The sequence below is a fragment of the Perca fluviatilis genome, chromosome 3 (genome assembly GCF_010015445.1).
Source record: "Perca fluviatilis chromosome 3, GENO_Pfluv_1.0, whole genome shotgun sequence".
Lineage (NCBI taxonomy): Eukaryota > Metazoa > Chordata > Actinopteri > Perciformes > Percidae > Perca > Perca fluviatilis.
This window is the reverse complement of record NC_053114.1, coordinates 33,426,104-33,451,024: the sequence shown is the minus strand read 5'-3', so window position 1 is coordinate 33,451,024 and position 24,921 is coordinate 33,426,104. Positions and strand designations below refer to the sequence as shown.

Here is a 24,921-nt window from a genome sequence, read left to right as displayed (position 1 = left end):
GAAACTGACAGTTTACTGTTGTAAATGAATGCGCTACATTAATACAAAAATGAAATGTGAATCTGTTACGCGGCCTACAGTAACGTTACACATCACGGATAAAATTGTTTGTAAAAGTTGTAATATTGTTTTGGGGACAGTGACATGGCTGGATAGCTAGCTTGTCTTGTTGTTCAACATACTGTCAAATTATGTTTACTGATTGTCAACTGTACACAATGTGATTGACTTTGGATCTTGCTAGCATAGCGTTAGCTTTCTGTCTTGTAGCTGAGCGGACTATAAATATCTCCCGTTGCTGAAGGAGGCAAGGTCCTTCCTAATTCCTGGAGGAGTGAACAACGTTTGCATTGCATAAGAACCTTTATAGGATGGGAATGATTGTCCCAGGTATTAGTCAAACTGTCAGGCGTAACCAGGGAAACAGAGTTATTGTTTGTAAAAACTTTAGATTTCGATTGTAAAACAAATTAAAATATAAACTAATGTCGTCGGACGGTTCACGCCTCACCGTCCATTAATACCTGACATTGGACACCTCGTCGGGCATTAACCCTTACCTAGCTTCCATTGACTCACATCGTCTAAGGGAATTCCAGCAAAGTAAATCAGGCTTTGGTTTGTCTATTTGCACCCATTCACGAGTCCTCCCATGTGTTGACACTATCCAAAGTGTTGATATAGAAGACATCTTGAATGTAATTTTTGTGTATGTAATGCACATGTATTAATTTCTTGGGAGGACGTGTCAGTCAGTCTATTGATTCCCGTTTTCTCATTTGCCTCCATAGTCGGCAGCTTTTATGTTGTCTCAGTTTCTGCATTGGCATGACCTTTGTGAACTCTCAGGCCACCGTTGGCCCCATCTCACAGCTCCGCGGCAGCTATCTCATGTCTCCACGCTTCCCTAATTTTGCTTGTCGTGAGATGTAGTGAAAAGAGATGATAGTTTTTCACAATACCTCAAACGTCTTTTGTGTGTGTGTGTGTGTGTGTGTGTGTGTGTGTGTGTGTGTGTGTGTGTGTGTGTGTGTGTGTGTGTGTGTGTGTGTGTGTGTGTGTGTGTGTGTGTGTGTGTTTTGTGTGTGTGTGTTGTGTGTGTGTAAGGAGAGAGGGGATACGTTGACATGTTTGCTGCATCGCTAAGAGTAGCACAATACCTTTATCTGTCCCTTTACTCTCATCTGTTTCTTTCCCTCCATCCATCTTCCATTTCTTCTTATTCTTTTACCGCATTCTACTCCACTCTTCCCATCCCCCTCCGTCTCTCTCGCTCTCTCTCTCTCTTTCTGTCTCTCCCTTCCACCCCTCCCCTTTCTTTTTCTTCAGTATTCTTTTCTTCCACTCCTGCTTCCTCTCTTTCTCCATTTTTCCTCTCTTCTATTCGCCCATATCCTTGTCAGTCACCTTCCATCTCTCTCTCTCTCTCTCTCTCTCTCTCTCTCTCTCTCTCTCTCTCTCTCTCTCTCTCTCTCTCTCTCCCCTCCCTCCCTCCCTATGTTCTTCTTTCCCTTTCTCTATCACACACTTGCATTCAAATCTGTGCATGAAACAATCTTCCAACACTTTTCCGTACTCATAAACCTTACTTGATGAATGAGAGAGAGAGAGAGAGAGAGAGAGAAGAGACTCAGCAATAGATAAAGGAAGAGAGACAGACAGAGATAGGAAGAAACAAAGACAAGGAATGACAGACGGAGATGGAAGAAGGGAGCGAGAGTGCGGCGGGAGTCAGCCTGGTGGAGCCATAATTTCTGACTGATACGATGTTGATTTTATTTTTTTTGTTGTTGGTGGTGTTTGTGTCTTGTGACTTTGAGGTGACCCATTTATCATCAGACTAGCAAGGAGCCTTGTGTGATATATGAGCTGCACGTTTTTTTTTGTTTTTATTTGTTTGTTTGTTTTTTAAACCTACAGGCCACACGCTGATTTGTTGGAAGAATATTGTTTGTTTGTTTGGGTCTGGTCTGGTCTGGCTGGTGTGACCAGAGTCCCTGCTGAAACTGTGTTGAAGAAGAAGACGAAGCGGGGTGGAGGCGGGCAATGTTAGCCCCGCCTCCCCTCATCCCTCACGTATAAATCGGAGGCGAACGTAGCCTGTTCTCACTCAGCACTCGCACTGAAGAATGAGATCCTTAAAGCACCTGAAACCTCACAGCAGGAGGAGCGTGGTGAGTTTATTGGCTCTCACTCGTAGCATGTTGGGTAGTTTACTGAGGTGGTGGGCAACATGGGTTGATCCCCCTCCCAGCTGATAGACAGGTAGGAAGCTGCCTTCAGAGATGCTTTGGCTCTTTGTAGGTTTTTTTTTTGTTTTTAAAGTTGCCCTTTGCAGATTTCTTATTTCTCACTAATTAAGGATTGTGTCTGGTATTGACTTTATTTGCCCTCTTTTGAGCTTTTAAAAAAAAAACAAAAAAAAAAAACTCTTCTTCCTTCCTCTTTTTCTCTCACTTGCTCTTTTTCACTTCACAATTTTCTTTTAATCTTTCATTCTGTCTGGCTTTCAATTTGTCATTTTCTTTCTCCTTCTGTCTCCTGGTTGCTCACTGCCTCTCCCTGCCTCTCTGTCTCTACATATCTTTTTTTTTTTCCTCTTTCTTCCTCTTGCTCTCTTTTGACTGCTGCCACACTCACCCTCTCACTTTTTCACTCAGCTCTCCCCCTCCCTATCCAGTGTCTGTCCGTCTCTCTCTCTCTCTCTCTCTCTCTCTCTCTCTCTCTCTCTCTCTCTCTCTGCCTTCCTCTTTCCATCCCCCCCACCCCCTCTTCTCCTTATCTCTCCTTCACTCTCCCTCTACCTTTCGTATTCTCTTTTTTTCTTTTTTTCTCTCCCCCCTCCCCTCCACTAGACTCTTGCCTGCTCTAAGCTCTCTCTCTCTCTCTCCTGCTTCCCTCTCTCCCTCCCTCTGTCTCTGATTTTTCCTCTTTTCCCTCTGTGTTCTCTCTGCTCTCCTCTGTTTTTGTCTCCTCTCCTGCTTTTACATTCTTTTTTTTATTTCTTGATCTTGCTCAGTTTTTTCTTTCTCTTTTTCCCCCCCTCTTGCACTTGAATGTGTGTGTTTTTGTGTAGACCAGTAGGCCATCTAATCCCCCACAACACACACACACACACACACACCACACACACACACACACACACACACACACACACAGAGCCATACATGGTTAGCACGCTGGATTAGGAAGTTGTCTTTCATAGTGTTTGTGTCTCAGTCCTAGATGCCAATTTGCAATAAAGGGCTCCTTCACAAATTTTAAATCAATCAAATTTGAATCAACCATTTCTTTCTCTCTCTGTGTCTTTCTCCTATCTCTGTCGACAACCGGCTTAAAGAGACATTCTGATTGGATGATGAGCCTCGACATCTTTTTTTCCTCATTGGATCACTTTTGATGACGGACACATTCTCATTGAAGGACAGTATGATGTAGTGTGACTGAAGCCACATTATTGTCATTACTTTTCTGCCTTAATTTAGATTGTTCGTTGCCTAAGTGTCGTGTATTGACAAATGCATGCTGTTTTCAAGTTATCAAGAGCAAGCAAGGTTGTGTTCTTGATTGTTTTCTTAGCTTCTCCACACTGATTTTGTTCATAAGTTAGAGTTGAGAAATTGGCTGAAACAACAAACAGACCTTTATCTAAACTTAAGACATTTCATTCATTTCCCCCCCACAATAACGTGTAGTAGAATGAGTTAGAACAACCTCAATTTGCTGATTGGATCTCTATAGTCAGATATACTTTGATAATTGCTTCCTTGCAGTGCTGATGCCTATTTGTGTCACTTTTTGTTCCAGGAGGAGGCGAGCCGGCGCCTGGGTAGATGTGAGCCCAAGGTAATGGCCAGGCTGGTGGACATAGGCACACAGACAGACCCCGTAGTCGTGCTGTCCCTGGCCCAGGCCGCCGTGCTAGGTCTCATCTCCCAGAATGAAGTGTTCGGCGCTACCATTGCACCCAACGGCTTCTACACCGGCGAACCCAAAGAGTCCCCCGCACCACCAGTAGACGGCGTCGACTACGAGTACGCAGACCAGCTTATCGGAGCCAACGGAGATTATCTGGGAGACAACTTGGGAGAAGACGGACAGATGCAACCCAGCTGCAGTCAGAGGAGGTGGCAGCAGGGGCCCCCTCAACATCCGGATGCGAAAATGGTGGGCCCCGATCGCCACAGCCTTCAAGGCGGTGACGTGTCCTCATCCCATGTGTCCTCTTCCCATGTGAAAGGAGAAGTGGTGAACTCTGCAATGTCCTCCTGTGTCCACATGCTTAACAATCTGGCTACCAGAGGTGGTTTGGTACAGGTGGATCCAGCCACCCTCAGAGGCGCCAACAAGAACTGTGTAGAGTGTGAGCGGGAAGCATCCAACCAGCCGCAAGCCAACACACACGGTCACCCTCCTCCCCCCCAGGTGAGCCACAGAGGAGGGGAGCAGGGCCACAGAGGACTGCAGAGCCAGCGCCCTATGGGGGGCCACGGTCGAGGTGGCAGAGAGGACGAAGAAGAGGTAGAACACCAGGGGAACAACATGATGAAGCCCACCCAGCAGGACGAAGCCATCAGCAGCTACTTCCAGACCAGCGAAGTGGGCAGCTATGATTCGGCCGAAATGGGCATGGCGGGCGAGTACGAAGACGGAAGCCAGAACATGATGTGGACGGATGGGAACGCAGGAGCGCAGCATCAGCAGCCTCCACACCCCCAGCCTCCTCGTCGCCACGGCGGCCGCAGAGTGGACCGGCTAGATATCAATATCCAGATCGATGAATCTTACTGCGTGGATGTGGGAGATGGTCTGAAGCGCTGGAAGTGCCGCATGTGTGATAAATCGTACACCTCCAAATACAACTTGGTCACGCACATCCTGGGCCACAATGGCATCAAGCCACACGCCTGTCCACATTGCGGGAAGCTCTTCAAGCAGCCCAGTCATCTTCAAACGCACCTGCTGACCCACCAAGGCACGCGTCCCCACAAATGCACCGTCTGCAAGAAGGGCTTCACCCAGACCAGCCACCTGAAGCGACACATGCTCCAACACACTGACGTCAAGCCCTACAGCTGCCGCTTCTGCCGCCGCGGCTTTGCTTATCCCAGCGAGCTGCGAGCGCACGAGGTGAAGCACGAGCGCGGACGTTGTCATGTCTGCTCTCAGTGTGGCATGGAGTTCCCCACCTACGCCCACCTCAAACGCCACCAAACCAGCCACCAGGGCCCCCACACCTTCCAGTGCACGGAGTGCAACAAGTCGTTCGCCTACCGTAGCCAGCTCCAGAACCACCTGCTGAAGCACCAGAGCCCGAGGCCTTACACCTGCTCCCAGTGCGGCCTGGAGTTTGTGCAGCTCCACCACTTACGTCAGCACTCGCTCACTCATAAGGTACTGACACTTGCGCTCCAACCCAGACTTCCTGACTGCTCTAGTTACAGGCGCACTATACATATAACCTGCATAGATAATGAGACTGTTAAGGGGTTTTCTTTTGTCATGTAAAAGAAAATGAGAATAGAGAGTGAAAGCAAACAGGCACACAAAAAAGGGGGAACTATCAGATCGGCAAAGGGTGGCTACCACACCTGTGTTCATCTTATGTGCTTTACCCACTGAGATCTGGGTGAAGTAGGCAGGTAGGAGAACTTACCCTGGCAGGCGTCCATACTCTGTACTGCGTCCGTTGTGTTTTTAGGTCTGACTTTTGTTGTGACTAAAACTACCATGGGATTTCTGGGGTCAGAACAGAAGTGGATAGGAAACAGCAAAATGTCCCACACCAAGGTCAGATTTTGCTTGTTTTTTTTCTGTCCATATAAGGCTTTTTTTCATTGTAGTGCTAACAAGTCTGGATCAGGATAACCCTGAGCACAGTTTATCACTCATTCTCTATTCAATAGAGCAAGCTCCAGGATGTGTGCCCTGGGGAGAATTTGAGATTCTACCTTTTTGAAAGAGGTTTGTTCATGTTAACAAATAAGGACAGATCTGAGAAAATTCTCCTGTAAGCTGTAAAAAAAAGTCCCTTTCACTTTAAATGTTTTAATTAAGGAAATGAGAAGTAGAATAGGTATCTGTTCAGTGCTGCATTTTCACAAAGATTTGAGTCTGTACATGCACAATACTGAGCATCTTCATGTAGCCTACTCCTCATTATAGACTTTGACTGAATGAAATGTCTGTAATTGCTCAGTGCCCCCTGTGTGTTCTACACACACACACACACACACACACACACACACACACACACACACACACACACACACACACACACACACACACACACACACACACACACACACACACACACACACACACAGGTGAGGAAAAGGGAGATGAGGACACTGAGGGAGCACAATTAATTTAATATTACCACAGGACTATCATTTCCTCAATTCGTCCAGTTTTTAGGCCTTGATCGTTTTGTTGTTCTAAAATACACAACATGTGACATCTTGACATTTCTCTGAAACTGCACTCTTCATTTCACCTTTTGCAAGAGGCATTTTTTGGAAATTGCTAGACTTTTTACTTCCCACAGATAGATGGAGCAACGGATAGATGGCATTTCTAATATAACTCACACAAGAAAATGCTGAATTCCTAAGGATTTATAAATGTGATCACTTTCAGGGGAACAAAAACCCTGAGCCACAATCATCATGGAAATGAGAGAGCAGTCAGTATTCTCAGTGGAGAGAATGTTCTCTTTTGTATTTGAGCCTGATGATGTCTGTTCACTGCTCCCCCTGGTGGACAACAGCAACACAGCACAGGTGGGCAGACTGTGGGGAGACGGACAGTCTGCCAGTTTTGTCAGGCTTATACAAACATCGTCTCTCGACCCACTGGTGACCTGTAATACTTATTTGTTCTTCTCCATAAACCAGAATCCAGTTATTCAGATCCACTTGTTTGTGTGCTAACTGCAGAGTGCAGTGTATGGTGCAGCAGCACATTCATTGAGACAAGCCTCAAGGCCTTAGATGTCAGGAATTGTCTGCTCATGTGTTCTGCTTTTCAATGTTTGTACATATACTGTTGCGTGTGGTTGAGAATATTACAAGAACAGAATAAGGATGCGTAGAAAGCCCCACTGTAGTAATCTATTTTAGTATACCCAAAATGGCTGCCGTGAATTTTGATAAAGTCAAACAAATGATCGACCTCTCACAGGCAGGATGTGAATATCATTAGGTTAAAATGTTCAACAAAACTGCCACTCTCACCCCAGGCAAACGGTTGCTTTGCCATCACAGCCGTCATGTTCTTCTGTGGCCTGCATGTTTGACAAAAACGTTCCTGTTGTTTTGTGGATGACATTAGATATTAGGCTACAGTAGCACAATTTAAGCCAGGGGTTTTCAAAATTTGACACTGTGGCCCCTCCTCAGTCTTACTACTTCTATGACGGATAATCATCTCTCATTGTTTTGGAACTACAGTTCCCGTGATGCTTTGGGGGATGTAAACAGGAAGTGCAATGTTGCCATGAATTCAGTGAGTTACGCGATGGGCTACAATCTTTTTTGCACCCTTGTTTACATTTTTGGCGAATTGACACCATTTAAAATGTGCCCAATTAGCTATCAGCCGTTTCTGGTTGCAATATGCCTATGGATGTACAGAAGAATTATCACTGGATGACTTTGATAAAACATATTCTTAGCCAAGTTCTGGAGTTAAGAATGGCGTATTTCTTATGATTTCTAAGCGGTTTAATGAACAGTGCCAGTCACTCTGAATCTTAAAATATTTATATCATGTCTGTATGTTCAGATTTGACTGAGTTATGACTAGAGAGGCACCGATTACAACTTTCTAGGCCAATTCCGACTTACTTTGAGATAGGCCAGCCGATACCGATTTTAGCCGATTCTTACCACGATTTTCTAACCACTTTACAGCACACGCAAATATTTATTTTCTATAATTATTCTTTAATAGAACATTTTGCACAGAACATAGAACATTTTTTGAACAGATAATGGATCACTATAAAATAGAACTATATAAATTACTCCTGGTTTGGGAAATTCACACACATCTAAAGTGCAATGTTAGAACCATTTCCTTCTTTTCACATCCAATATCCAACTAAAAAAATGTGATTTCGGTTTTTGGTGTCGTCCCTCCACGCCCTACTTTCTCCTTGCAGGTGTTGCATATTGCAAACTTTTTATCTTCTGCACACACGCTGAAGAATTTCCAAACAGCTGACATGTTGCAGGTTAATTCACAAGGTTCCCTACATGTGCGAGAATAGCGGGGACACACGTGTCACACCGGAAAAGTTGAAAGAAAGGAAAAAGAGACTGTGCTGTCGCATCCGTGTGTGCGTGCATCCTTGAGAACTGTAACTTATGTTGTCAGTTAATTGTAGCATTGACCGGCATGAAATCGGCATATGTCAGACTGACCTGCCGGTTGCCGGTCATGGCCGAGCACGTGAAAACCAGCCAATTCCGGTCAGCGGCCGGTCTATTGGTGCATCTCTAGTTATGACTCAAAGAAGGACTGCGATCCTTGACGCTCAATCTGGTGCTAATGTTTTCAAAGTACCTTAATTGTCTCCTTGAGCTGTGTGTCACTGGCAGCTCCAACTGCTAACTATGTTGACAAGCAGGCAGCCAAACTACAATCAACTGCATCCCGTTAACAACAAACCAGAATGCACCTGTCCCTTTCACATCACCCAGCATCCTCTCAACTCTCTCGCACCTCCCCCTAACAGTTCAAACGATCGTTGAATTGAGCAATAAATCCACTTGTCTCATTTTTAGTGAACAATGTGATGAGGAAAAAACAGTACACATTTCTATATCTGAATGATTAACCCTTTCCTGCTCTTTGGAACCTGCAGGGGATGAAAGGCCACAAGTGTGACGTGTGTTCCCGGGAGTTCACCCTGTCCGCCAACCTGAAGAGGCACATGCTGATCCACAACAGCGTCAGACCCTTCCAGTGTCACGTCTGCTTCAAGAGCTTCATCCAGAAACAGACCCTTAAGACCCACATGATCGTCCACCTGCCTGTGAAGCCATTCAAATGCAAGGTGAGTGTTTGAACTTGATTCATTTTATTTAAAAAAAATAAAAAAGATAATATTCTGGGTGATACTAGCAAGATTTTCTAATTCATTTTGGTGTGAAATGAAATGTAATGGCGCATTTGAAGTTCAGTATAATTTAATATTACAGGATTTTGTGAGGATGAGAAATTTCATAAGGATAATACGCTTTGATATCAGTGGTTTTGCTACAATGAAATCCACATTCTTACTGTGGGAGAAAATCCAACTGTGAGCTTTGAGGCAACAGTCATCAGGCAGGATGTTTTCAACATGTACAAGCAGCTACTTTGACGTATACATATATTTTTAAATTAGTTTATGTATGTGTTAGGGCTGCTCGATTTATGGAAAAAAACAATCATAATCTCGATTATTTTGGTCAATATTGAAATCACGATTATTTCACACGGTGACTCATTGACTTTTGGAAAGACGTTGCTTTTGTTCATTACCAAATTCAAAAAACAGTGAAACACCTTGAACCTGTGAAATTTCCCTCCATACTTTTCTCGTTATAATATAAAAATATAATAAGAGTTAACTTGCAAGAAGTAATGTGCAAAATAATCGTTTTTCTTGATTACTCACATTTCACAGCGCTAGTCTGTGTTCATAAATGTCAATATATTTGGTTATGTTTCTTTTTTTTTCAGGTATGTGGCAAGTCTTTCAACAGAATGTACAACCTGCTGGGCCACATGCATCTCCATGCTGGCAGTAAGCCCTTCAAGTGTCCCTACTGCACCAGTAAGTTCAACCTGAAGGGAAACCTCAGCAGGCACATGAAAGTCAAGCACGGCATGGACGTCTCACCAGAAGGACAAGGTGAGGCCGGCTGCACCTTGTTGTCACACAAACTGTTCTGTTATTTATCCAGTGAAGGTTGATTGAATGTTTAAGCTCCACTAGGCCTGTAACAATTATTACATAATTGTCTAATCTATTGTTATTTTTATTTTTTAAATCGCGGTTTCTTTGTTTAACCGCAATGAATTGCTATCATTAGCTAAGGCCTTAAGGGGTATGACTGTTAGTGGTCATTGTTGATTTTGTTTGGATGTGCCAAATTGTAATTATGTAAGTGATTATTGGTCGGAATGTTGATCTGAAGCTATGCTAGCGGCAGCGCTCACTTGTTGCCATAGCAGCTTCAAACGTCCTGGGCTGTAGCTGCCTGAAGCCAGAAAAAATGGAACTTGCTTGTGTTTCTGGTCTGAAATCTGCCCGACAAACCCACTGATTAAATAACCATCATCACCCCCCACCTTTATTTTTTTCAGAAAACTATATGGTTGTATTATTTAAATTGTTAGTTGTTGGCACTTGTACCTATACATGCAACACAAATAACAAGGGGGATACAGTAATGGTAAGTAAAGAAGCAGTGCTGACTATTTTGCCAATCTCTACTTGAGTCCACAATTCACTGGAGTGAGCCTCTGATCACTAACCTGCTACATGCCTGGTCATACAGCTTGGAAGCCTACATCAAAGCTCTAAAACTCAGACATGCCCCCAAATATAAGTGATTAACATTGTTTGTGATAAATCTTTAATTGTAATTATAATTTTGAATTAATATTTGATAGTAACAGACCATCAGCGTGCACAGCCTGAATGTGTTAAAGTGCTCATATTATGCTCATCTTCAGGTTCATAATTGTATTTAAAGGTTATATCAGAATAGGTTTAAATGGTTTAATTTAAAAAAAGAAAAAACACCATATTTTTGTTTGACTGCATATTGCTGCAGCTCCTCTTTTCACCCTGTGTGTTGAGATCTCTGTTTTAGCTCCAGAGCGAGGCATCACACTTCTGTAGCATCTTTGTTGGGAGTCGCACATGAGCAGTAGCTAGGTAAGGACTACTAGCCAGTCAGAAGCAGAGAATGAGGGAGTGCCATGCTAGCAGCTAGGCGAGCATTATAACGTGTGTTACAAAGTGACGCACTGTACGGAAGTAAAGGCTGGAGTAAAGAGCTGTTTGAAGCAGTTTGTGAACAGAGTTTTCTGTTGGAGATGGTAAGTCCCTTTGGGGTGGACTTTGGGCTTTTTCACTTTGTCGAACCTTGAAACTTGAGTAAACCTATAACGTGCACAAAAAAGATATATAACACAATAAAGGAAAGGGATGAAGCCAGAAAGCATAATATGAGCACTTTAATATCCTTGGAGCCCGTCATGCTCCGTCTAAGATGCCGACACTGTTTCATAATATGCGGTATTATTTTGCTCAGACACCATAGATCAGTGATGTAATTCATTTTTTTTCTTTTTATTCAGGCAACAATCATACCAAAGGCTCTTTTTTTTTTTTTGCTGCATTAATGTATAATTGACTTAATCTCGCTTGTTTCTGCTTTTCACTTTTTCAGACAAAGTTTAATTTATTGGTGTAATGTGTTTACAATTACTGCAACATCAAGTATTGCAGGAATGTTGAAGGCCCAGAAAACCTATTTCCTCAATGAGCTTCTTACTATGTGCCACACGATCCTACAAGAACACACAACTTTCTGCCAAACATGAGAGATTTCTGTTTTGTTTCCCCTTTATGCTCGTCTCACTAGTTTGAGATGGATTGGGTGATGTCATGTACCTCCACGCAGAATTTATCGATATTTGAATCAGAATCTGATGACAGTTATGGGATTGCCTTCTTATGGAGCCTGGCCACTGCCAATCATATCTGATCAAATCTTACCCGCACAGTGAGTTGTTGAGTGTTAGACTCTTACTTAGTGACTTATAGATATTTTTTCCCTTTTAACTGTCATTGTTGCTGTTTTTGTTTTTTTTGAAGATTTTTTTTTTGGCCATTTTTAGGCTTTTATTGACAGGACAGCTGAAGAAATGAAAGGAGAGAGAGAGAGAGTGGGGAGGGAGGGGATGACATGCAGCAAAGGGCCGCAGGTCGGAGTCGAACCCAGGCCCGCTGCGTTGAGGCGTAAACCTCTATATATGGGCGCCTGCTCTACCAACTGAGCTATCAGGGCACTCATTGTTGCTGTTTTTAATCATACATATCTAATGGTACAGGGAAAAACTTCAGGGGCTTTAATCTGAAAAACAAAAAACAACTCTCTCTATATCTATATATATATATATAAAAGTCAGAGGTTTTTGTAGCACAATCATGAAATTAATAACTCCTTAATTTTTTTTATTCAAAGCAAGGACCCATATCTATTAACATTAAAGTAATAAAACAATGTGAGACAGGATATGTTACCCTGAACACTGGTGGCCCAGGGATATCTGCAGCATGATGACACTAATTGTACGTGGTAAGTAGCTTTGGAAATGCACTTATTAATGCTTTTATTGTTTGTTTTGTATTTCCCAGACGTTCTTCCAGAAATGGATAGCCAGGGGGAGTATGAAGGACAGAACTTCAGCTTTACCTCACCAGACAATATGGACAATGGTGGCTCCCAAAACCTCACTAAACTCACTACAGCAAACATGGAGGACATGGAGGAGTATTACAATTTCGGGAAGGATACAAGCAGCTACACTACACCTTGAGTGGTGATAAACTGATGAACATGTTATGTTTTTGTTTTTGTCTTTTTGAAGACCGAAAGACATTACAGAGTTGTTGTCAAGGCTTTGGGAGACACTGGGGACAGGGATTGTTTTAGTTTTGGCCTCCTTCCAGAAGAGCCAGAACTGATGGACTCTGATTGGGAGGCCAGGAAGGAGACGCACTTCAAGGGACACCTTTCAATTCTGTTGCTGTGGCAGAGACACTGAAACTGCCGACGCTGGTCTGAAGCTCATTCTTTTTGGGATTACTGCGCTTACCGTCTCAAAGACTCTCACTGGCAGACAGTCAAATCTGTATGTTGTGTGTATGTATCAGTTATTTGAAGAAGAAAAAAAGAAAAGAAAAGTTGCAGAGCCATCAGTTACATTTGATGTGATAGAAATTTGTTTACCATTTTTGCCATGTTTTTTGTCATCCACAACCAATGTATGCCCTTATATTTTTGACTGAAAGTGCCAGCTAGATACATTTGCAACTAAGCTTCCACCATGTCAGCTATTTACTCACTGTATATTGAACTTTTGATACATAGTCACAACATATTCATAGGTTTGAATGCTCTTACTAAACAGTTCCTAATTGTAGTTACCCATTCCTGCCCAGCCCTCCTTTTAAACAGGCCGCTCTTTCAATGCGTGTGTGCTTTCTGCACAGGACATTGTAGCCTTTTTCTTGCCAGGGCACTTGCTACCAAAGTTGCTACTGTCTCATGTCGGCTGATAAGCAGAAAACAATGTTACCGACATGTAAATCCCTGCCACTGTACAAATGATCCTGCAACATGCAGTGTGTTTACACACCGTTTTTGTCTCACATGGTTTAGCTTTACATTAATATTCTATCCCGTGTAGTGAATATACTGCTCAAAGTTTTTGAATTACAGAGTGAACAATACAAAGCACTTTTTTTTCTTTTTTTTTTATTGAGACCTGTCATTTTTCTGTGAAGGCTGTCTCCAGCAAGAGTGAACTCATTTGCCTCAAGGAGAAGAGCTGGGGGAAATAAGATCTTATAATCTTCCAAACCCCCATAACGGCAATATTAATAAACACAAACAGATATGCTTTCTCAGTAGTTTCTTTTTTGTAAACTGCAGTTTCCTTGAAATGGATATTTCACAGTTGTCAGTTTAAATGTGAATTGAAGAATGAGCAGTTTGGATGGAGAATCAGCAGTTTGGGTTTTTTGTTTGTTTGTAGTTTCAGCAATCTTAAATCCAGGGCTGTTTTCACTTCACTTTCAATTCACTTAATTCAGAAAGATATTTCCCCTCTCAATGGGGGGAAAAACACTGAGAGTGGCTATCACATCCAGTCTAGATTTAAAAGAAGAGAAAATTATTTGGTGGCCCAGGTTACATTTTGTATGATTGAATTGAAAGTGGACTGACACTAGTCCTGTTATTCATAATTCTGTTTTGGGGAAGACAGTCAGCTCCCCCTGTCCTGCCATGCAGGTCAGCCTTGATATGCACACTAAACCAGAGGAACCGTCTGCTAGTTCTTCTTTGAGATGAGGAATATCAAACTGAGACCTCATGGAAATTGACCATGACTTATTTAATAAAGGTTCTCTAGTTTAAATGGTGGAGACTCATGTTTTAATTTGTCACTATTGCAGTTGTTTTAACAACTATTGGATGGATTGTCATGAAATTTGGTTCACACATTCATGTCCCTTTCAGAATGAAATCTGGAAAGATTTGCAATTTGTCCAACACTTTGGTTTATGATTGAACACTTCAAAGCAAATGATATACAATATATCACATATACAAGGAGTATCCGCACACTGGAAACACACCTCCATTTAATTTTATTAATGCTGTTTTGACTAACTACAGGTTTTCCTTTTTAGGCAGAAACGCACAAGAAGAAAATGAGGGACATTATTTTAAAATTTCTTTTTAAATTTAGAATTCAATTTACAATCAGTCATCTCAGTTCATAAAGTATCATACGTATAGTCAGAAGTATTAGTTTAAACAGAAATCAATACAATAATAAAATAAAGAAGTGACAGATTTGCAAGCTTCATTAAAGATAGTGACAGCAGGTGTTAAATAATTTTGAGTAGATATCGGTTATTAAAATACCTTATTTGTTACCAATTTAAGAGACTCAAAGTACATGTCAGTTTCAATTTGGAATAGTTTAAAACATGGGGTTGATTTGGAAAATGTGAATATGGAACTTACCTAATAATAAAAAGAGATTTACAATATTACACAAGTTGCTATGTTTACATTCAAAGTAGGTGAGAATGTGTTCCCCTTCAAGTGTGATTGTATTTGTTGTTTTAGATACCATATCATTGTCAAAACTTCCAGAATGACCATACAAAAGCTACAATGAATGAGGGACATTAACGATGTAGCAAAATGGCCAGTGACATCATCATCTAATCACAATCATGAGTATGATCCCTCATTTCCATCCTGTGGATATTTGAGAGCTGTAGTTGGTTCAAACGTCGCTAATACAATTAAAGGGAGCGTTGATTCCAGTATGTGGGTACTCCTCTTGCAATTATATTGATTTGTGTATCCAGCACCAGTCCAACTGAGGTTTAGTGGATCTGTGTACGATTACTCTAACTTATTAAACGAAGGATATTACCACATCGGCCTCAGCTGTTGTCTGCGCTAATTAGCATATGTTAGCCGGCCAATGTGCTAAACTAAGTTGGTGAACATGGTAAACATTATGCTAAACGGCAACATGTTAGCATTGTCATTGTGAGCATGTTAGCATACTAATGTTAAATGAGACAAAAGTGCAAAAAAAACAACTGTTGGGACATTTAATAAATACAAATAAATAAGGCAGACCCATGTGTCTGACTTATTTATGATGTGTAAAGGTACTTTATTGTCACATACACATACATGTAGCGAAATTCATTCTCTGCATTTAACCCATCCCTCAAGGGAGCAGTGGGCAGCCAATCACAGCGCCCAGGGACCAACTCCAGATCTGAGCCAGTGCCTTGATCAACCTAGTACATGTTTTTGATGGTGGGGGAAACCGGAGCACCCAGAGGAAACCCACGCAAACATGGGGAGAACATGCAAACTCCACACAGAAAGGCCCTGTAACGACCTGGATTCGAACCCAGAACCTTCTTGCAGTGCTAACCATTGGGCCACCATGCTGCATGGTAACTTCCCTTATTAAATGGTAATCCCTTAATCACAAATGTATGTTATGCAGTCAGCTGGCAGGAGGTTGGTGTCTTGCTTTAGGACACGTTGCCTGTTGTGGGAACTGAGTTGTAACTTTTGGGTTATTTCTGTGGTCTTTCTGAAGCCTCATTTACTCCAGTGCAAACACTCCCACTGTAAAATGTGCACTCATTGGTTGGTTCTATACTGTTTCACGGATGCTTTGCATTGTGCACGGATTAAACTTCCATAGGAAATCCTTTCCCAGGACGCGATTGAACAATTTTCTCCAAGATTTGACTCTTTTATGGCTGCAGATCATATTAAGTGGGAGGTCTTTTAGCACTTAACAGTTTCACAGGAATGTTCCTCCAGGAGGAAATTAAAAAAAAGTGGGGGGAAAGGTAATCTAAATGCAAATTTCTGGTAATTCTTTGATAGAGGCACCTTGTTCATTTTCTTTGCCTTTTTAGTGACTGGGAGAGAGAGACAAGTATATTCCCTGGGCAGTGGTTCAGTTATAAAGTTAACCTCTGTCAAGTTTTTTTGAGTACCAAATGCTGTAGAATGAAAATGAACAGCAAGAATAACACAATATCATACCAACCATTGTTCTGTCAGTGTTTGTATGTTTGCATACTCCAGTTGCCTTTAATTAGATTACCAGCCCGGCCTCATGACATCATATTCACATATACTGTACTTCCCAAAGGCACATTTTGCTTTTGTCTACTTTGGTCTTATAGGTTGTTATCTGGGATAACATAATAAAACCCAAGTGTTCTTCAGTAGGTGAACAGAAACATTGCTAGAAAGTAAATGTAGGCAATTTGGGATTGGCAATTTACTCTGACACAATCTGAATTGTCTTCCTGCAGCAAGCCTCAGTTATTCTGTGTTACAAGCAGACTGGAGCCACTATCAATAATGATTAATGATCCGTTGGTGCAATTTTGCCCAGGAGCTATTTTAAACAAGAACAGCGTAAACTTAAAACGGTGCATCTTTCAGAGTTGTACAGTGAAGCTTTTATACACAGTACAGTGTAGTACATGTCTGGCTGGCTGTGACCATGTCGACACCTGCTGGTAATATAGTGTAGTTGTCACCACAGCAAAGAGCTTTTGCCAAAACTCTCATCGGGTCTGGCCCCCTGCTGGTGCAAACACCACTCAATGGAGGCTGCATATGACACCTACTACAGCCCTGCATGAATGCACTGCTAGACAGAGGCTCATATTTGCAAGTGCATGAAATGAAAATGTGAAATGAAATTGCACGTGAATGGCATTTACCATTTCTGACTTCAACATGCAGATTTGCCAGTAGGCGAGGGAACCTCTATAGCGCCCTCTGGAGGAATTATGGATTCAACACAGGTTCAACATTAGAATCATGAGGTTATGTCACTGAGGCTTCAGTTAAGCACTACTTTGCATTCCCTAACCATTGTCTCATTGAATCATTCTTGAAGCTCCTCCAGAGGGCTCAATAGTAAAAGCTGCCACGTTCAACACTGATCACATCAATACTTCCCAGTGCTATTCTGACAACTCAAACACTTAAAACATTCTTCTTTTTCTTGACAGTTTGATAAACTGAAACAAAAATGCTCCTCTGTCACCTAACATTAAATTAAAACACCTCTATTTGCCTAACTAAGAGGTTTTCAAAGTGGGAGGTGGGCTCCCAACAGTTTCAGGGGATGCTCAGTGAATGGAAGTGAAAAAGTATTACATCAGTTATTAGAAGATCATATAGAATAGCCTATAAAAGTGTTGGTTTGGGTTAAAGAGATAGTTCAGAGATACAGTAGTTTTGGGGAATTTGACTCTTGTTCCCACTTCCCCAAAGTCAGAAACTGATAAATGCCTTACTTTGATGTATTTGTTGTAGTCTGAAATCATGTCAAAAAGCAATATTTGGCTATATTGGCTCAATTCTTGTGTGTCAATAAAACAATTAGGATCCCTTAGGCATTCATTAGGGTTAGTGTTGCTGCTGAAGATAAGAACAAAATGACAACCAAGCAGAAGAAGGCATCTTCATACACTGCATTTTATTAAGTGACTATCACTATTTCTTTTTAATATTTATACTTATAGTGCAAAACATGCCATGTTATGGTCCTTGTTTGTACATAGTGTTACCTGAAGATGTGATCTAATTAAATCTGAAAGACTGAAATGTCTTCAAATGGCCATTGTAAGTTAAAAGCATTAATATTAATGTATACAGTACAATCACGTAATTGTGCAATACAAAACTGGACCGCAACAGAAAAGGTAGAGGAGGAACATGAGCACAGTTATGTGTCAGTAAGCTGTACAAATAAAAAACATGGCACCAAAAATAGCAAACTTGGTTCCTTCAAAATTGGATACAAAGATTCATACAAATGAGGGTAAAAAAGAGGGGTTCGTCTCTCTACGTTGGCAAGTGTCTCTTCTGATTGCTCTTCATTTGCCCAGAGCTTTGTCCAAGTTGGTCTTGATAGCATCCAGGAAGTCCGATGTGTTGACATAATGTTCATTCAACTTGCAGCTGCGAGATCACATTTTGTAATAAATTATAAAATATGTCCTCATGTTAAAACATCAGGAAAAAAAAGTTTCCAAAAAATAGACCATGACTGAGGGATCTAAAAATGTAAACTCACTTGGCCAAGCCATGGATGCAGCCTGCAAGGTCCTTGGTCATCACCCCATTTTCCACTGTTGCCACACAGACTTTTTCTAACGTCTGGGAAAACCTGGAGAGCGACAATGCAGAGTGACAAATCATTACGCTGCAAGATTACGTAAACATATGCCACATGAGTAAATGACATTGAACCATCAGATAACAGACTTCATCAAATCAGGATTTCCGTCCAGTTTGCCTCTGTGCTCCAGTCCTTTGGTCCAAGCAAAGATGCTCGCTATCGGGTTGGTACTGGTTGGTTTTCCCTACAAAGCAAGGACAGTTAAGGTTAGTTACAGAAACTTCCACATGTCTTGTGGTTGCTTTGCAATTCAGGTCCATTGATGCTACTTTGGATGGAGACATTAGTATCTCTGCCTCTTTTACCATGGATTTATGGAATACATTTCCTGAGTAACAAATGTGTAAAATGGAGAGTCTAGTCTGTTTGATTCTGAAGGACTTGCAGCATAATTTGGGATTAACTATTAATGACATGGATCACTGACAAAAAAATTTCTGCTTTCAACCTCTGCTGAATATATCACATAATGACATAATGTTGAATACATTTAGCCGGTTGCCTGTGGTAATAATAATAAAAAAAAAAACACCTAACAAAAGTGATCTAGAAATGACAAATGCTGTATTTAATCATTTCTAGGCTGAAACTTGTGAACTGCAATTTAGTATAATTTGGTTCTAAAATTCAACAATTATTTTTACAAACAAACAATTTAACATTTAATGATGCTCCTTTTTACAATAAGCTTAAACTGAGTGAAATCACAATGACTGTTAAAGATGCAGTAGGTAAGACTTATAAAACTAACTTTCTGTCATATTTGCTGAAACTGACCCTAGGTTCCAGTAGAACTACATGAAGCAGGTCATTTAAAAAAAAAAAATCTGGCTCCTCTGGCACCACCTACAGCCTGTAGTGTGATTTGCAAAAATCCACCGCTCACTGTTCAGATGCACCAATCAGGGCCAGAGGGGGTGTCTAACCGCGTGTCAATCACTGCTCAGGGCCTCAGGCACATGCATTTCATAGCGTCCTCCCCTCCTCCTTCCCCGCGCACAAGCTGCAGATAGGTTTCCTCCTCTTCCCCCCTCTTCACAAGCGCTCTATCGTGCACAGCTCTCCCTTTGTTGGGGGAGAGGCTTAGGAGACCGTTTGGGCTTTAGCAGAAAGGGGGGAGGGACTGAGAAGTTGTCGATGTTCAAATTTTTTGGTTAAGTCCTGGATCTTCGCAATCCTACCTACAGCACCTTTAACACTCAGTTGAATAAAGGTTATTTAGAGAATGTGTAATGTAAGTGGAGAATCACAAGTTTAACTACACCAAGTCTCAGCCAGCAGTGTGGCCTGGTGGCTCTTACCCTCTGGTGTTCACGGTAGTGCCTGGTGACGGTGCCATGGGCAGCCTCGGCCTCGATAGTCTTTCCGTCAGGGCACACTAGCACTGACGTCATGAGACCTAGAGAACCAAAACCTGGACACAACGCACAGACAAACCTCGCATCACACGGAAATCCAAATTCACAAAAATAAGCCCACACACAAAACATGGCAAGTAGCTCAGATGTAAATAATATGCCATTGTGACCGTGTGGCCTTTGCTGAGCAAGCAGGGCAATCCAACAACTTTATTACGTTATCAAATTGAAGTGCACTAACCCTGAGCCAGAATGTCTGACTGCACATCTCCATCGTAATTCTTGCAGGCCCAGACAAATCCTCCAGAAGACTTCAGGACCTGGGCCACCATGTCGTCAATGAGACGGTGCTCATACCAGATCTTCAGCTTGTCAAACTCTGGTTTGTACATCCTGAAAAAGACAAAATAATGAAATGTTCACATCTCCTTAACAGTGGCCTGACCATTGTACATTCATTGTACATTGTACGTTCATTGTTCATGTGGTTTCACCACATGACAGTCTGCTCAAGAGTCTATTCAAGTCTATTCCTTGAGCAATGTAATAAAACAATCCAGTACATCAAGTCTGAATCATCATCTGTTCAGTATCTTACCTCTCGAAGATGTCCTGGAAAATGTCTTTGAAGCGCCCGTCGTAGGCCTTGAGGATGGTGTTCTTGGTGCTCATGTACAGAGGCCACCTTTTCCGGATGGCATACTGAAAGCAGCTGTGAGCAAATCCACTGATGGACTGTGCAAAGAAATTAAATTAATATGGTTCAGATATTAAAGCTATAGTGCGTAACTTGTTGATATTAATAAACGTCCGTTACATTCAAGCCACTTCCAAATGAGTTGCTACAAAGCTAATTAAGACTATCAGCTCCACACAACTCTCTCTTTATTTCTATGTTCAGAAGATTGTGGCGTCCGGTAGGGCTGGGCGATATGGAGAAAATCAAATATCACGATATTTTTGACCAAATACATCAATATTGATACCGCAACGATATTGTAGTTTTGACTATTGGTGCTTTCACGCTTTTATGCCATATTACGATATTACGATATCCAAAATATATCTAGTCTCATATCACGATATCGATATAATAACGATATATTGCCTAGCTCTAGCGTCCGGTGACTTTCCCGTGCAGAAGCTCGAGTGAAGATAATGACCTCTTCTGAAGAATCCATCATGTTTTTTTTAAATCCTCTGTGTATTCCTTGGCTACTAACAACTGCGTGGAGGAGACAACAGTTTTGTTGTCATTACTTAGAATTCCTCATGGGTGAGACAGAAACTACACACTATAGCTTTAAACAGAAGCAATCACACCACAGAACATTACATCAAAAAGTAGAGAACACGCTCCAAATTTCAAAATCACAAACAAATTAGCTTAACTGGCTATAAATATTGCATTGATGTATTTGTATCTAATTTCATGTAAATAAATGTAAAAACAAACTGTTTCTTACCTCGTCAGTGTTGTACATTCCCAACCCACAGCCCCCTGCCTTAAAGTCATACACCTCCCACTCCTTCTGCTTGCTTCCATCGGCTGGGGCAAACACAATCTTGAACTTGCCAGGCTGGTCAATAACAAAGTCTGTGGCCTTGTACTGTGAGATCAAACATCAAGCCTGAGCTGTCAGATTGCTCCTCCATCAGTTTGGATGCATCTTTGTTAAGAGCAAAACACACATTTCGCATTTCTTACCTGATCGCCAAAAGCATGTCTGCCGATTGTCATGGCTTTTGTCCAACCGGGAACAAGACGAGGGATGTTTTTACAAAGGATTGGCTCACGGAAAACGGTGCCACCCAAGATGTTCCTGATGGTTCCATTAGGACTCTTCCACATCTTCTTTAGCTTAAACTCTGAAAAAGAAAAGTATATGTGCTGTAAGCTTTTGCCATTTGAAGACTCAAAGTAAGGCTCAAGAAAAGTTAAGAAACTCACTCAAAAAGATCCAAAAAGAAAAGTACCATTACATGTATTCTTATGAAAATACTCACGCACATACAGCTGATTTTATTACTAATGCATCTAAAGGTTGAAAAATGAAATATTTTGTATTTCTCAACATTTTACAATGCTAGAAATTGTCTGATTTGCTGTATAAATTCTACACAAAGCTAGAATAGTACAGATAGCACAGTTAGCGTATAATTAGGCCTTGTCAAACTTACCCTCAACTCGGGCCTCATCGGGGGTGATGGTGGCACACTTGACAGCCACATTGTATTTATTAGTCGCGAGAGCAGAGTCGATGGTGACCTGGTCGTCTGTCTGGTCACGGTAAGGCAGACCCAGGTCAAAGTACTTCAGCTCAACATCAACATTGGGCAGGATGAGCTGACATGACATGTACAAGATGTGGATGTGTTATTTGTATGAGGACAACACTGCACAGAAAACACACACACACACACACACACACACACACACACACACACACACACACACACACACACACACACACACACACACACAATCTATTTGCTGCATTGTCCCTCTCCCTGTCACAGACAGATACGATCCAGTACTTTCCCTGCCATTCCTCCTGCAGCTCTGACACACACACACACACACACACACACACACACACACACACACACACACACACACACACACACACACACACACACACACACACACACACACACACACACACACACACACACACACACACAGTGTTTCTGGTGACTATAACCCATTTTTATGCTGATTACAAACATCCTCAAATTTGCTCATAAGGTGATCTACAGTTTCCTTATACAGTGAAAGTCTAAATCACTTTACGACTCTGTTCATGTACCCTCTCTTTGATGAACTCCCATATGATTCGAGTCATCTCATCTCCGTCCATCTCCACCACTGGCTTGTCCACCTTGATGCGCTTTGTGGCATCTGAAAAGTGAACAGTTAGGCCTACATTAGCTCTCATGTTTTACAGCGTTGTTTACAGCTGCAGGGGGATGATACTGAAAAATGTTCAGGAGAAACAAAAAGATTTTTGCACACAGTCGAGGCTGCTGCAGTCACTTAACATTCATTCAGCCGGAGGGTCATTTTCACGCAGTCATTATTTGCATGTTTTCATTGCTTCAGACGGAATTCACAGCCTTGTATTTACGCTTCTTGTTTCTTGAATTCATTCTGGCTTTGTGTGCGACTGCCGCTGCAATTTGGGAAGGAGTCTTTAACCCTTGTGTTGTCCTTTGGGTCCCAGTGACCCGAAGGACAACACAAGGATTATGTACTTCCGTTTACTTTGTTGAGAATTGCTCTCTAAACCCTGTTTCTTGTAAAGTAAGTAAAGTGTATTTCTAGAACACATTTAAACACAGTTTAAGCTGACCAAAATGCTGTACAAACAAGAACTAAGGTGCTGTATTAACCCTTGTTTAGAGAGCAATTCTCAACAAAGTAAACGGAAGTACATAACCCTTGTGTTGCCCTTCGGGTCACTGGGACCCGAAGGGCAACACAAGGGTTAAACTCACATCCCTGTAGGAAAGCTCATATCGATAATATACAAATACAAATACAAATCGATAATATCTCTAAAATAACTCCGTTTAATGTAGTACAGAGAACAAACTGATGACACAACACACCAGCATTTGGTTTTATATCCCTCCTTTGCTCACGCAGGGTTCATTCTTACTGTGAAACTCTGCCAGGCACAGTGGCCTTGGGATTATATGAGCGCGTTGATGGCAGTAATTACCTGTCCAGCCCTTTTTGTACCTGACACACACGTGGCCTCACATGCCGAGATAGGCTGGCATCAACTGCTATTATAGACTTATTATAGACTAAACTAATTTATCTTCCATTCTTCAATTTCTTTTTCAGTATTCACCATGATACAGCTTGTTGTAGCTTCCTTCCTTTCTATTATATTGTTTTAACTTTCTTTTCTAGGCTTTCGATAATAGTGCTAAATGAATACAGTTTTGGACTGTGGACTGTATTTACTCTGTTCAGGATCTTTTATAGATGACCTAGTGGTGGCTAGTTGCCAATCAGCAAAATGGTTTCAACACTGACGCCTAATAGCCTACTCTTTCATTAAACACTCACCCTGTCCATACTGTATGTTACACAGGTGGCCACACTAATGTTGTGAACTTCGCTGAAAATGCGCACTACTCTAGGCTTATACATTTTGATTCATATTGATGTGGTTTTAGCCGACGGCTGACTTACAGTTCCTCTGTTGCAGCCTATGATGGCAGACGGCGGCCGGTGAGAGCACTGCGGGGTTTTGCGTCAGAACAGCAGCTGTACTTCTCGACATGGCCGTCAGAGCTTTTAGGTAACCCGCCATGTTTACTAGGAACCTATTCACCTCACTGACAACACTATACCCTTTTTTCTTATGAATGAGCTACAGACAGGTAGAGCCCGGTAAACTGGTGACGCAGGACGTACTGTAGGCGTCAGTGAACACCTTCAGCGTGGACAGAGCATGCTTTCCTATGATTGGCCAGCAAAACCGGCTCCGGGCCAATCACAATGAAGTATGCTTGTTGAGTAGCCAATGTTCAGTTCAGTGTGGTTGAAGTTCAAGTTTAGTTTAGTTTAGTTTAGTTTAGTTTAGTTTAGTTTATAATTTCTTGGACAGCCCCCCTTAATTAACTATACAGTAAAAGGAGCTGCTTTAGCCTCTACGGCTAATTTCCAGCTGTAGTCCCCGGCCAGCTGACAATAGCATCCTAAAATACAATGGTTAACAAATTAAAATAAATTACATTACATCTATAATGACAGCAGGCCTAAGCAAAAAGGATTAAGAGATATAAAGAAGTGGCACACAAACAAACAAGCACAAACAAGTAAGCACAGATGACGGCAAAGGCATTAAAGCAGTCCATGCAGTAAAGACAATACAATGGAGTCATGAGAAAGGAGAATAGTCACAGAGGCCACATTGGAAAAACATGGAGGCAAGCAGCAGAGATGGAACGGCAGCAACAATGACTATGTCACATCAAACACACATCACAT

The 24,921-nt window shown here is 41.8% G+C and overlaps 2 protein-coding genes across 6 annotated transcripts in view; one reads left to right on the top strand and one right to left on the bottom strand.

The window, feature by feature from the left end:
- znf710b (zinc finger protein 710b) overlaps positions 1 to 14,214 on the top strand; it is a 34,525-nt gene extending 20,311 nt beyond the window's left edge. Inside the window, exons 1-6 of one of the 5 annotated variants that reach the window (XR_005638776.1) lie at positions 1,964 to 2,174; positions 3,808 to 5,394; positions 8,870 to 9,061; positions 9,733 to 9,904; positions 11,649 to 11,789; positions 12,425 to 12,562. Coding sequence is in view for 4 of the 5 variants with exons in the window: in XM_039795196.1 (XP_039651130.1) it covers positions 2,130 to 2,174; positions 3,808 to 5,394; positions 8,870 to 9,061; positions 9,733 to 9,904; positions 12,425 to 12,606 (2,178 nt within the window). In the remaining variant the exon portion in view is untranslated. Of the gene's footprint in view, positions 1 to 1,963; positions 2,175 to 3,340; positions 5,395 to 8,869; positions 9,062 to 9,732; positions 9,905 to 11,648; positions 11,790 to 12,424 lie in introns of those variants that run through there. The other 4 variants (XM_039795196.1, XM_039795197.1, XM_039795198.1 and 1 more) reach the window with 4 other exon arrangements.
- Positions 14,215 to 17,822: 3,608 nt separating this feature from the next.
- On the bottom strand, positions 17,823 to 24,351 carry LOC120556203 (isocitrate dehydrogenase [NADP], mitochondrial-like). The gene is made up of 11 exons (XM_039795645.1): positions 24,121 to 24,351; positions 22,724 to 22,815; positions 22,095 to 22,260; positions 21,622 to 21,782; positions 21,380 to 21,523; positions 20,512 to 20,648; positions 20,155 to 20,306; positions 19,857 to 19,969; positions 18,642 to 18,739; positions 18,451 to 18,543; positions 17,823 to 18,335 (listed from the first exon to the last, which is right to left on the bottom strand). The coding sequence occupies exons 1-11, from the start codon at positions 24,239 to 24,241 to the stop codon at positions 18,251 to 18,253; spliced, it is 1,362 nt and encodes a 453-aa protein (XP_039651579.1). The 5' UTR covers positions 24,242 to 24,351; the 3' UTR covers positions 17,823 to 18,250.
- Positions 24,352 to 24,921: the final 570 nt, after the last annotated feature.